This window comes from Brachyhypopomus gauderio, chromosome 8 (assembly GCF_052324685.1).
Source record: "Brachyhypopomus gauderio isolate BG-103 chromosome 8, BGAUD_0.2, whole genome shotgun sequence".
Taxonomy (NCBI): domain Eukaryota; kingdom Metazoa; phylum Chordata; class Actinopteri; order Gymnotiformes; family Hypopomidae; genus Brachyhypopomus; species Brachyhypopomus gauderio.
In genome coordinates, this window is record NC_135218.1 from 14,235,428 (window position 1) to 14,249,856 (window position 14,429).

The 14,429-nt window shown below is 43.5% G+C and overlaps 1 protein-coding gene across 1 annotated transcript; it reads left to right on the forward strand.

Annotated features, from left to right (window-relative positions):
* Positions 1-499: 499 nt before the first annotated feature.
* her6 (hairy-related 6) lies at positions 500-2,274 on the forward strand. The gene is made up of 4 exons (XM_077014765.1): positions 500-796; positions 903-998; positions 1,139-1,226; positions 1,472-2,274. Exons 1-4 carry the CDS (start codon positions 689-691, stop codon positions 1,990-1,992), a joined length of 813 nt encoding a protein of 270 aa, XP_076870880.1. The 5' UTR covers positions 500-688; the 3' UTR covers positions 1,993-2,274.
* The last annotated feature ends 12,155 nt before the right edge of the window (positions 2,275-14,429 follow it).

The window sequence follows — 14,429 nt, forward strand, 5'->3', positions numbered from 1 at the left end:
AAATATTTTAGCTTATTTCTTTCACCATTATCGAATATAAATCGCTACGTTCCCTGTTTTGAATCGTTTAATGTTTTACTGTGTGTGTCCTAATTCAATTTGTTCAACAACCCATGTTTGTTGGCATTTGGACTAATTACACAAAAAACACTCTTTCAAATGATTTCACATGAAGTGATTGTGATTTATTCACTTTGTTTTAGTGGTTTTAGAACGCGTATTGGATTATAATTACTGAGTGTGCGATTTCTGCTGGGTGGTTGGGTTTTAAGTGTTAATATGTAAACGGAATGATTGAAGGCAGTCTCGGTTGTGCCCTAAACCCGGCCGCGCGCCATTGGCCACCCGCTCAAACGCCAAACGACCAATGGCGTGGCGCCGACCACGAGCCATCCTCCCTCCAGGCCGCGTGTCCCTCACGCTGATTGGTGGAAAGTTACTGTGGGAAAGAAAGTTTGGGAAGTTTCACACGAGCCGTTCGCGTGCAGTCTGAGATATAAATAAGAGTAGCGCGACGCGCAGGCGGCCAGTCGCTACATCAGAGACTGTGGCATCATTACCACAACTGTTAAACTCAGGACGCTCCGGCAGGATTTTTATTCCGCAGTGTGGAATTCTAAAGCGCACACTCAGAACATTTCAAGGAGGATTTTTCTTATAGGTTTTCGGGGATAATTTCAGCAAAAAAATGCCTGCTGATATGATGGAAAAAAACTCATCTTCCCCGGTTGCCGCAACCCCGGCAAGCATGAACACGACACCCGATAAACCCAAGACAGCTTCAGAACATAGAAAGGTATGTTTTATCTGATGGTGTTTTTTTGTGGTTTATTCATGCTTCAACAAATTGGACATCAATCGAAATACCGAAAACCATTTTGACACGCTTCTTTTGCTTTTAGTCGTCTAAACCAATTATGGAGAAAAGAAGACGAGCCAGAATAAACGAAAGCTTGGGACAGTTGAAAACGCTCATCTTGGATGCTTTGAAGAAAGATGTAAGTATCTAGCAATCCTCAGAACTGGTGCATAATTATTAGGCCTATAAGTGCGCGATAATAAATACAACGTATATAGGTCGCGGCGATCATACAGATCTTCTGATATACTGATCGTCTTCAATTTTAATTTCCTTCAGAGCTCCAGACACTCTAAACTTGAGAAGGCGGATATCCTGGAGATGACTGTGAAGCACCTCAGAAATATGCAGCGTGCGCAGATGACTGGTGAGTCCTCGCTTCTAGTCACTAATTAGGCGTCGTGCCATTACTTCAGGCGATCTTCCACTCGCTTGCGGTTTTGAGCACGGTACTAGATCCTGTTGTCTGGATGATTAACTGTATCTTTTTAGCTCCCCCCCACTGAAACGATCTAGGCCTGCCATAGGTTTTATAGTTAAATCCAATGTTTTAAAGTGCGCTAAAACGCTTGTTCGGTTGACTAATCAAACTCAATCTCGTTTCCTCAACAGCCGCTTTGAACACAGATCCCACCGTTCTTGGAAAATACAGAGCAGGATTCAGTGAATGTATGAATGAAGTCACCCGATTCCTGTCCACCTGTGAAGGGGTTAACACCGAGGTCAGGACACGGCTGCTGGGTCACTTGGCCAACTGTATGACCCAGATCAACGCCATGAACTACCCCACACAGCACCAGATAGCTGCTGGCCCCCCTCACCCACCTTTCGCTCAGCCTATGGTCCAGATCCCCAGCGCAGCTCCTCAAGCCGGCGTGCTGCCTCTCAGCGGAGTACCCTGCAAAAACGGGTCCTCCTCCAACTTGTCACCCGAATCAACTAAAGTATACGGAGGCTTCCAACTTGTACCTGCAACAGATGGACAGTTCGCGTTTTTAATCCCCAACGCTGCATTTGCACCGAACGGCCCCGTAATCCCAGTTTATGCCAACAACGCCAGTACACCCATTCCAGCGGCGGTGTCTCCAGGCGCACCATCGCTCACCTCGGACTCCGTCTGGCGGCCTTGGTAGAGACAAGACTCTTAAATATCATTGACGCTTCTTCTGTTCACTAAACGTTTCAGATTTACTTTTTTTGTATGGAAATGTGTTTTAAGAAGAGATTTATGCACTATATTTGTATAGCTCAAAATTGAGAGAAGTTCATATTGAAATAAGATTTGTATTGTTGATGTCCGTTCATTGCATTTTTATATTTGCGGTATCTTTTCTAACGTTGATGCCAAAGATATGTTGAATGCATTCACACTATTCTTCTTTTTGGAAGACTAATAAATTTGTATTGAAATAGTTTGCCTTTGTCTTGATGATGCCATTTTAACGCACTGCACTTTTAAATCTATTTGGCAAAACCTGAAAACGCTAAACATAGGCCTAATTAGAGTATATGTAATACTCCGGTGTCTGTAGTAACATATAGACTGGTCAGTCATCCACTCTAACGCGGCCTTAAAATCAAAGTATTCTTACCTAAACGAGTGTTAAAGCTATCAAAACGTACGAATGTGTTCGTATGTGTGCCAGTCTGAATCTTAGATGCATACTAAGTATACACAGTAGGCTATAACATTGTTTACCGAGGACGTGTCGTGCAAATAAACACACGTATTTGTCTTGACTCATGTCCCGTTTGAGCGTTATATGTAACTAATACGAATGTCACTAACCCAAAAGCAAAAAAAACCAATCTTTAAAAGATCCTCACAGATTGACAAATCCTGCGGGTTTTTAAATCGCAGACAAACGTACAATAATATTTAATGATATTAAAGAGGAGACAAAAACCAAAACATCCTAAAAACTTTACAAAGTGACTGCGCCGATTTGAACACGTTTGGTCTCCCCACGGAAATGATTTTATTATATGACCACGTAGCGCCATCTAGCAGCTATACCGCATATTACATCACAGTAAATACATTGTAGTCGTCTGTAGTTCTTTTATTATTAAGTTCGCATTTGGAGGACACTCCTGTCTAGAGAAACGAATATTTTTATTAGTATGACAGTATATTTGTGTTACTAACACCTTATTATCTGCTCTACCTGGTGAGATAAATGGAAACACTTTTTCTGAAGTCTGAAAACGAGTAATTTTGTTGTTTTGTTTTTATAATCTTAAAAAAAAAATTTGGCATGTTTTTATTATTAATATGTTCTATATAAGTTTGTAAAGTTCTCATTTACAGTAATACAACTTTAAAACACTTTTAGGTAAACAACAAAGTAACGGTAAAGTAACAGTTTAAGAAGCAAAAAGATCTTCTGAGAGATGTGTTTATATTATCAGTTTTACTTGCTGATCTCATAATGTCTGTTAATTGCTTCCCTTAATAAATTCTCTACATAGGTGCACATTTTATTATGCAGCCTTTTATAGGTGGTATATGGGGAACCTGTTTACCATTTTAACCATGGGCAGATGTTGTGTAATTAGGTGTAAAGAACTATATGAAAGAAGCACATTTTGAGGAAATCGCATTTCTGATGCTGAGTTGGCCAGGTGTTCGTTGCCTTCAGCCATTCCAGTGTGGCCCTCCTTAGGAGGCTGCATTCCAGTTGTTTGCAATTACCAATCCGCTAAGAGGCACAACGAGTGGATAAGTGCGTTCATTCTGGATTTCCATCACACCTTGTAGTGGTGCCAGAGTAGCTAGTGAGATTGAAAGCAGATGCGAGAGGGAAATCTGTGAGGCTCATGCTGGACGGAGGCGAGGGCGTCTGCATCCTGGACACGGCGAGCAGACGCACAAGACCGGACCAACCTGCCTAATGTGGTCGGAAGCCCGGCGCTCGCACCAGGCGCCGCCCGTTTGTCCTTTTCCTGTTTATCCAGGGTCACAGCTGGATCCCGAGGCACGCGGCGAGACCTGAGCCATGTTTAGCCCGCCTGAGTCCACCCCCACCTCCCGTCCCCCCAACCTCCCCACGCCTTGGCTCTGCTGACAGCAGCAAGCCCCCACTGCTCCACCCATGGAGGACAGCTTTACGAGCGTCTCAGGTTACTGGCCCGGTGACCACTCTGCTGGGCTGCCCGCGTGCACATGTCACAACATGACTGCGGGGTTAGCCGCCATGCGTGTCAATTAACTTTTCCCACACTCCACGCGCATGCAAGGATCAGTAGAGAAAAGGGAAAAAAAGAAAGGGGGGGCCTTAAACGAAAGACCCCTCTTTGCTTCCTCTGCGGATCTTAAGTGCTACCATATGGTCTAATCTTGCTCTCTCTCTGCCTCTCATTCTCCCCCAGCTCACAGTCACTACTACTCTGTCTTTGATTGCAGCCCAGACAAGCCAGAGCTTTATGATTTAAACCCAGGGCTTGCAGCACGAAGGCCTGGACCCTCTGCATCCCAAGCCCCCGCCTAGACTCCACTCCACTCCACTCTACTCCACTTCTCTCTCTCTCTCTCTCTCTCTCTCTCTCTCTCTCTCTCTCACACACACACACACACACACACACACACACACACACACACACACACACACACACACACACCCTCCTGCAGTTGCAGGGGAAAGGCTGTTTTCTGGCAGGAAATGAATAGCTCCCAGATGAGCAGAGGAACCTGAGAGGTCGTGAGAACGAGGCGAACCCCCCTCCCGTGGCCGGCGCGTTGCCAGCCGCCAGGGGAATGTGGGAGAGCGCCTCGCTGACACACGCACCGGCTCTCCTGCTGCCTGCCCGAGTGGCCTGCCGCCCCGCCGCCCTGCCGCCCGCCTGACCGCCCGCCTGACCGCCCGCGCACGCTGACAGACGGGGCCGGGCTGTGCTGAGCGAGGCTGGGCCGGGCGCACCGGAGCCGTGTGGGAAGCTTTATGGAGGATTATGCGTGCACACGGATGCAGAGGACAAGAAGCAGTTAGCACACAATTCTCACAAACACACACTTGCATACACGCATGTTTCATTTCAGAGGGAGGTGGAAGCTCATGGATTTTGGCCTCCACCACATGTTCTCATCAAGACTTTCAGAACTTACTACACATCTTACTATCCTTCTCACCAGAAGTAAAATACACATGGGTAGGACGGTTTGGAGAGCAATAAACAATAGGAATGTGTATCACTGGGAATATTCACTCTTCAAGGTATTACTAGTGATGCTTTTGTTGCTAGGCAGTTCTGTTTCAACAATCTAATCTCTTTCTATAGCAAAACATAACAAGGGTGCTGCAAGGCTTTGGCATAGGCACATCTGCCCAACACAGCAATAATCACACCTTTCAAGTTCCCAGAGATGCTATGTAAATGAACATCAACCGATGTCGAGCACCCCACCATCGTAGAGACCACACACCCCTCTGGAGAGGTGAACCTCCCATCAGTCCTCACTCCTCTCCCAGCCTATAGTTAGAGAACAGGTTCTCTCTCCATAATTAAAATGAAGAAGGCCATATGTTCCAGTGTTTTCATCCTGATCAGGATGGGCAGAAACTGATAGAGCAGTGACTGGTCAGAGAAGTGTAGGAAGAGTAAACAAAATAAAAACAAAACGAAGTAATAAAAATCTAATCGAAATTTTTATCCAAACTCTTTCTCCTCTGTAAGAAGGAATGGGCTGGGATGAGTGGTGATTAGGGAAACATGGTTTAATTGTTATTATTTCTAATGGCTATATAGCTAGGCCTACTTATAACACCGTTTATATTGATCATTGTTGATCGCCTGAGGCACTGAACTAAGAGGCACTGGATTGTCTATTCTAACTAAAGATGTGGAGCTCACTGGAGTACTCTTTTTTTCTTATTTTCTGTTTTCATAATTTCCAGCTTGTACAATATTCAGATAAGAATGTGTTAAAACCAACAATTAAACAAGCGAACTGGGGTATATATTTTACTGTTAGGTAATGGAGTGTGGGTAGTAGACCGTTAGAGCACTCCACACTCGGTTACAACGGGTAGCTGTTACGCATTCTTTGTAACGTTTGTCTGCAACCCAAGACACCCTTAATTTTAGGGTTTCATTGTTGTTTCGCTGGACTCTGCAGCCCCTGACAGCGATGCGTTCAATTGCAAAGGTTCCGTGAGTCTCTGAGACACCGCGATGTGAAACGGTATTATCTCCTTCCCTCTCACACCGTTCACGAAACGGCTTAAACTGCGCCGTGCCTTCCGTGGGCCACTGCTTTAATCCACTTTCCCGAGGAAAGCCAGTGGCGGGACTGCTACATCGCTGGGCAGCGCGATAATGCCCCACTGTGACGAGCGCTAAAGTGCCGCGCATGCTAGCTTTGTGCGTGCGCGTGAGGGTGTGCGCGTCCTCGTGTTTCGGAGCTGGCAGAGAGAAGCTCCCGCCCTTGCCCACTCTTACCACCGTGGAGGTATTTCGTCTCACGCCCACCGCGTGCGGTGTTATCGCGGTAGTCTTTTACATCAGACGTGATGAAATGGGCCTGTGCATTTTGATGCGGAGAGAACATGCCAAGCCTGTCATGTGTGTCGCTGCTTAGAAATCTCAGTCTTTTCTGGAGTTCAGTACAGTCATTCATGGGCCTCAAAAGCAGGCTAACCATTTATGTAGAGAAAGTGTGACGTCTTGTAGTCATCTTGAAAAAAAAAATGCAGCGTCTCTTTGTCTTGGTAAGTTGTGTTTTAAGTGTTGGGTCCATCATGTAAAGATGTTTTTTTTTAAAGGCTACCATATCATACCATAAGAACTGCGGGAAGAAATTAAGGCTCCGTCCATTAACCTACATGGAGTCCTGAAGCTCAGTGTGAAAGAACACTAAGAACACTGAGAATAGTTCATTTGTAAACAGCAGACTGATTCTTTATTTGTAAAGACGAACCTTTATATTGTTTTAAGTTAAATGCAAATTGTACCGTTTAACCATTTGCAGAGATTCAGCGTGTAGGCCAACGTTTGGTGGTTGCCCCCTGGTGGTAGTCTATAAAATCTGCTTAATTCATTTTATTGTAGAGACGTCAGTTGCAGTCTAATTATGCATATAGGTATAGGTTGAAATCAGGTGTTGAACAGATAAACGCAGATAAACAGATTGTTTTGTATATTTTGTGTCTGTACTCTGAGATAAATCATTTTGTCTTGTGGTATCACTTGCAAGTCACTTTGTTTGGCTGTGGTAAGCTATGTTTACAGAATTGTATGTCCGCTCGCTTGCCTGTGCTCATTGTTTCTGAGAGACCACAGAGGCGTCAAGCCCTTCAATAACACACAAATATCCTTCAGTCCATAATCTGGTTGTAGATCACCTGAGGTTTGCTATCACAGATGGTCCGGTGTTTTCTGTCCTGACAGTTTACCTCTCTTTCTTAGTCTGTCTTTGGGACAGCTTCTCTGATCTCTGTCTCATGTTATCCCCCAAAGGAACAGTTTTACACAATACAGAACCCTCTTTCTGCAGGAAGTGACTCATGGGCAGTTCTTCACATGGAATTATAGTTGTACCTGTTGCCTTAAGATAGCGCCACTACTGTATCTGGTTTTTCTAGTTTTATTAAGGAATGTCACGAGAAACTGGGGTACATTTGAGTAAACATCCGTAACAGTTTCCCTAATGAAGTAGCAGAAGTATTTTACCTCACATTGATCTTTCATCACTGTTTGTTGTCATTCATTGTATTTCAGTGAGGTATAAATACATGGTAGCTATCAAAGTTTATGTTAAGTTGGACTGTAAAATTATCGTCCCTGAGAAAGTTGAGGAGCACAGAAGTACAGAAATGTGAACTGAGGTGGAACTGTTTTCTTGTAACAAATAGTCTCACATTGATGACTGGAGATATGCAGCATTACTGAAACTCAGACCCTGTGACTAATGACTTTCTCCCTTTAAGGTGTCTCTTGTGTTAAGGTGCTGTCAGATTTAGTCATTGTGCATTTTATCCTTTTGATGGCAGTGTCCATTTGAATTTGAATACATTAAGCATGGGAAACTCATCATTTATCAACAGTTTCTATTGTTTACATAGTTTAAATGCTGATGTGCCTGTATCCTCTTGACGTATAAGCGATTTGTGAAGATTATTGTTCAGAATATGTTAGCAAAGTGCACAACCTATTGGTTACTGCTAAATAGAAGGTGCTGAACACACACACACACACACACACACACACACACACACGATTTACTGAAACAAAAGCCAACAACAGTGTTGGGTGTACCCCAATAAAAATTGTCAATGTCTCAATAACTTTTAATATTCCCTTGAATATTCCATTGTTGGCAGCCATCATTTCTGCTCAGTGTGAATCAGCTTTCATCAGTGAACAGCACTGAGGCCACTGGTCCCTCGTCCAGCGTAAATGCTCCCTGGCCCGTGCGAGACGATGACGTCTGTGTCTGGTGTTGTGGTCAGGTACACGTACAGGTCATCTAGCACACAGACCACTCTGATATTAATGGTTTGAATGGTCTGACATGACACTTAGGTGCCTCTCTTCTCCCTTAAATGTGCCTGGAATTGTGTGGCATTCATCATCCGGTTCTACAGGGCACCGTTCACAATGAAGTGGTGATCAGTGTGGCATGTGGTCACAGGACTTCCACTTCTATGCCTTTCTGTGACTCAGGAAATTTAGTGGTCAATTCCTGGATCAAACACCCATTGTGAATGTTGCCGTTAAGCTCCTTGTTAGAGAACAGCAACAGCAAAACAGTGTAAAAAGTACTGAAACATCGACCAGTTGAACATGTCATTTAAAGGTTTAGAGAAGGTCACATTAAGTTCAACTGTAAAGGTTAGAGTGCAGGTTAATATAACTTACTAAAAATACAAATGTGTACTTCTTCAGTTCTAGATGACATAATCATTATTATTAAAGCCCATATGTTTTATTCTATGGCAAAGTAAAACTAGTTTGGGCACTTTACCAATGTATCCAGTTTCATATGCATCACATCATTATCTGTTATACAATGCCAGTTATCGACGTCACATGCGGAGTGACATGATGAAGCAACTTTATTCTGAAAGGTAAACATAGATGATGTGTTTGTGAATAACATGTCTATTTGGTGTGTTTGTGAATAACATGTCTTTACTCATGCACAAAGTGCTTTTTCAGGCACTGTTATGTGCAAAGAGATGATCTATCAACCATGCCCGCATCTCTGATTCCGGCAATTGTATTGCTTTCTTACATGTCATCATTCTGATTCATGACTATTTGTGCATTTTCTCTACCAAAAGTGGATTTGGTAGAGTTATAATTTTTTGAAATCTCTTATATACAGTATGTTTGAAATGCTTGTTATTGACAATTGTCTCAATTCTAACACACACACCAACACACAGACACAGAAAATATGTACATTCTTTGTTTTAATAAGTATAAAAAACTTAACTGCTGTCTTTCAATGCAATGTGCTGTAAAAATGTAAATGTGCTGTTCACTAAAGAGTTCTATAGTTCTAGATTTATAGATGTTCAGGGGAATCTGCTTTCCTTTTTTACACCAACCTGTTAAATGACAGGCCCTTTTCATAAACATTCCAATGTTACAGTTAATTTGGTTCTTTAAAAAAAGAGCACCTTGTAAATTCAAATCTTTTGTTATAGTGGAAGCTCCCTAACCAGTTCCTGTGAATATATTTGGTTTTACACTGTGCTATATGAGACCAGGCCAGACATATAGAATTGGATTCCATTGAGATGTTCATCCAGGAGACTGGTGAAGACAGACAGGCAGCCATGGGCAAGATAAGTGTATAGTGCTGCATAACGCAGGGAGGTAAACTGGTAAAAGGTTAGGTTCTTGGGCTGCAATCGGAGTAAAGCATGTGAAGAAAGGGTCATAAAATAGTGAGCCAGTCCAGAGCAGGAGAGCACTGAACAGGTGGTCATCGCACACGCACCGAGATGAAATCATCCGGTGGTGTTGATTTCGCTGATAGGAGCCAATAGGTTGTTTTGCCGTCTAGTTCCGGGGAAGCGTGAAAAGATTCCATAGCTGCGTGACTCGTGCCTGTATGACCTTGGGGTGGACACCAGGAGGGAAAATTCCACTGCTCAGAAGAGCTCACTCAGCAGCTCTCTTGTGAAGGAGACGTCTGTGGAGGAGCTGTTCCTACCTCGAACTGAGCTTAAAAAAAACTTTCTGATAACCCAACTAGAAACACATCACAATGCCACAGAAATGGTTTTCAGAAAAAAAATGCTATTTTTAAAACATTTGTCAAAGAAACACGAAATCTTGATCAGAATTATGCCACATGTCTATTGTGTAGTCTTTGTGGTTTTGTCCAACACATAGCTGTCCACAGGTCATTTTCAATTAAGAACCCACAATGTGGTGAGCTGGGAATGGCGCGCTGTGAGTGGAGCAGATGCCAGGATTTCTCTCGAATGTTCTTTCATTTATTGTCTTTTCAGCACTTGAATAGCAGACAGCAGACAGGCAGGAGCAGCACATTAAATGTGGGCTGTGAGGTGACGAAAGACACACAGTTCAGACTCTCACAGGTCCTCTAGGCCACAGTGACAGTGACTTGAAATAGAGCAAAGTGAAGACCCATAGAGTGAAGAGAGGGCCACTTGAGAAGGGGTGTGTGTGTGTGTGTGTGTGTGTGTGTGTGTGTGTGTGTGTGTGTGTGTGTGTGTGTGTGTGTGTGTGTGTGTGTGTGTGTGTGTGTGTTTGTGCGTGTGCTTCTGAGTGTGTGTGCACATGGGCAACCTAGTAGTTTGGTAACCATAGATTCATGATGACAGATTGCCAGGCTATAAGATGGTGGCTGGAGTGTATGATTCAGGTGCAAGATAAATGTGCGGGGGTGTTTGTTAGTTTTATTAGGCTGGGGCAGACACAAGAGACGAGAGAGTGTGTGCGGTTGTGTGTGAGGTTCTGCTCAAGTGAGCCTGAAGAATGCATGTGGAGTCTGAACTGGTAGAATGAGGCCCTTTCATCACTTCGATCATGCCATGTCTCTCACACACAGGAAGCTGTAAAATAGATGCAGGTCTACTGTCTCTCCCTGTGTCCCAACAAATGTCCCTCGGAGTGAAGTGAAGACACACGCACATGTTACACATGCTTGCTCATGCCACAGTCTCTCTGTGTAGGTAGCTGGTTAATTCCATCTAATGGTTCCCATTTTGGCATGTTTCCAGTCTGACTTTGAAGTTCTGATTGAGTTGTCCACATTAGAGAGAATTTGAGACTTTTTTGACTGTGGGTGATATGTGGGTCTGTGTGTGTGTGTGTGTGTGTGTGTGTTTATAATTGATTAAAAAGGGCTTGTAGGCTATCGTAACAGTCTTAAGAGCTAAGCTAATGCAACAACGTAGACAGCATTCACAGCTTTATGTAAGCTATGACAGAGATACAATGGTTTGGAATCCATAAGATAACTGTAGAGGCCTTTGAAAGCCCTATCAGACCTATTGGATAAGAGAGAGAAGGCCACGAATGTAAAGCTGAACGCTCATGTCAACGTCACAGCCACCACCACGAGAAGAAGCCTCGAATGTAGCGGAACTTGAAGAGCAGCAGAAGCTCTGGGACAGTGCAGCTAAGTTACCCTCACATTACCCCCACATATCATTAAAAATCTGTTTAATCTATCCACTTGTAGCCCAGTTTTATCTAACCATTTGTGGCCTGGAGGCTGGAGAACTATAGATGGGATGGCGGTTAAAGACGCCTGGTGCAGCCAGAGGCAGGGGTGCTTTGGCCGGGGGGACCACCTGTGTAGGCTTCATTTTCTCCGCAGGATTATCCCGGGTGTGCGGAGGGGCGTTGGAGGAGCGCCGGTGGCAGACCCGGGGCAGAGAGTGAGTGGCGTGGAAAGCTGAGCTGGCGTGAGGTGCCAGGGGGGCTCTGCCATGTATCGCGCTGTCCCCACGCTGCTCCCTCTGTGGCCGCTTTGGGTCCCGGCCGCGCCGCTCGCCTGCCAACCCATCTTTCATGGACCGGCTGCCTGGGCTGTCCCTCCGAGGTGGGTGCTCTTTCTCATTCAAAACAGCCTTACTGAGTTACCCTGCCGTCGAACACAAAGGCTCAAAGGGCCTCTGCTCACCCCCTCTTGCCCCACGCCAAGCTAGGCATAGCTTTCCCACCAGCAGTCCAGTACGTATGCTTATATATTAATGTGAGTAAGCTAGCTGATGTCTGTAAGATAGCTGATGCTCAGGACGGGTACATTCCAAGGCTTTGTGGTTGGAATCCGTGAGAGTCGAGGGCCCTTGAGCTTCTATTTGTTAAAGTGATAAGTGCGATCTGTTTGACAAGACCTCAGTGACCATTCGAACTCAAATGCTGTGTCCTTATTTCTATGGAACACAGGACAAAACAGTCGAGTGCTATGACAACATTCAGAAAGAGTAAACATCTTCACCTTTAATCTTAAACATTTTTAACATCTTAGAAACAATCTATACAATAGTTTTCTTTTTACTATTAATTTACTATATTTTATTTATTATGAAATTTTGTGAAAGAGCCTTGAACATTGAGAGCTACAGTATATGTGTTCAAATCAGTGTTTATCCATTAGAGAAATTGCACAGATTGTCATAAATCAGAGAGAGAATCTATGCAAATTCACAAATTCAGTGATGATTATGGAAAAAACAATAGCATCATGTGCATAAATGTATAGTTTATTATTTTTAACCAAGTGCCCACCCACACTGATATAAAATATAACCAATTTAGGATCAAGTTTGGTATTCAGTTTGATGTAGGACTATCAACAAGGGAAAGAAGAACTTAAATCATTTGCTTGTGCAACTGTGCTTGTTTAGTAGCCACATGGTTTAATCTAATATTAAAGCACTGTATGTGTGATGTACTTTTATTTATGTTATTATTATTTAGGTGTATCTTTGGATAAACAGCCTAAACTTTGAATGGAGAAGAGGATGGAACTGAAGTAAAGTCTGTACAACCTAGTGAACTAATTGTGATGGATCACCTGTGGTTCGGCAGGCTCTTCTTTACCCTGCTTGTCTAATTTTGAGATTAATAGTTTGTCCTGGTTAATTATTTTAGCTCTTTCTATTTGTTAAATGCTGAACCACATCTGACCTTCTGCTACTGTGTCAATGTGTAATGACTTCTATTTGGACTTCTCTATTCACCCCTGCTAAGTCTGTAAACTAATAATTGTTGCCGTTTTGTTTTTCTGCTGATTCAGCTCATTAGGGAATAGCTGCAAACATTTTGTTCCAAGCCTAAGTTGGACCACCGATTGATGGAGCACCTCTATATGTCCTCTGTGGCCAGTTCTTTTTCACAAGCGTATGCCAATCCATTTACACTGACCTTTTCAAAGTGGCAGAATTACAGACCTCGGCACATTTGAAACCAAGCTGGATAATACAACTAAAGAAAAGGAGAAAAAAAGCTGAACAGTTTCTTAAAATAGAACTGAATAGTCTTGTTTTTTTTCCCTTAAATATTCATTGTGGTCTAATTTTTTTTTTGGGGGGGGGGGTGTCTTTGTGTCCTGTTTAGACTGAGGATCGCTGGCTAAGCAGTCACAGTATTCCAGGTACCCACTGGGCACCAGCTCTGCTTTCAACGACATCACTGACGTTCTAATCATAACCCCAATTCCATGGGTGTTCTGAGGAGAATGCTGGCCAGAGCTTCTGGCAGGCCCAGCTCTCTTTGTGCCCCAAGAGAGTGCCGCAAATGGGATTAAAACAGATGATAATGGAGGTAGAAAAATGTATTTCAATCTCCAAAGCCCTGACTTGAGGCTATATTACAGAGCAGCATGGGGAGTGAATATGAAAATGTTGGCAGGGTTTATATATTTAGGTTGATATCATTGATATCATATTAATTATTTTGGTGTGATTGTATACTTTAAAAATATGCTGTCATAGTTCTCATATTTTATCTACCACACAGCAGGTTACAAAGCTGCGTTTTGGTGAGATTTGCAGGGTTTTGCGCTTGTCTTCTTCTACACTTGAGAGTTTAAAAGGGCTATGTGCTCAAAGGCTGATTTGGATTCTAGTGAGAAACAGCACAGAGGCATTCCTGACCACTTGACAGCTCTCACCCACTTGAGTTCCAGCCCTGCCTGTGGTAATCTAATAAATGTTTGAGGACTTAATCAATTTGCAATGCTCGAGGAACATCTTTCTAATTCAGTTCGTTAAAGACACAGCGAGTAAAAGAAGAAATACTTTCACAAAGAGAATGAGTGAAGCAAAGGCATAAATCTTATTCATGGCACACAAAGTGGTCAGTGAGCGAACAGAGGTGAGAGATGGAGTTCTTTTTGGAGGTCTAGCCTTCTCATTATCTACATGGCTTTCTTCTGAAGAAGTCTAGGATTGGCTCTCTTTGTGTGTAACAGCAGGTAGCAGAGTAGTGTCGGGTCAACCCGAGGGTCCCCACTCACCACCCCTTTCGTCATCCCAACTGGTAGGGGTAACTGGCCGGGACACCAAGGCTGGGAGGGAGTGTGAGAGGCATGCAGAGAGGCATGCCTTTGTCCTCTGTCAGATTAAACTCGAAAAACAGC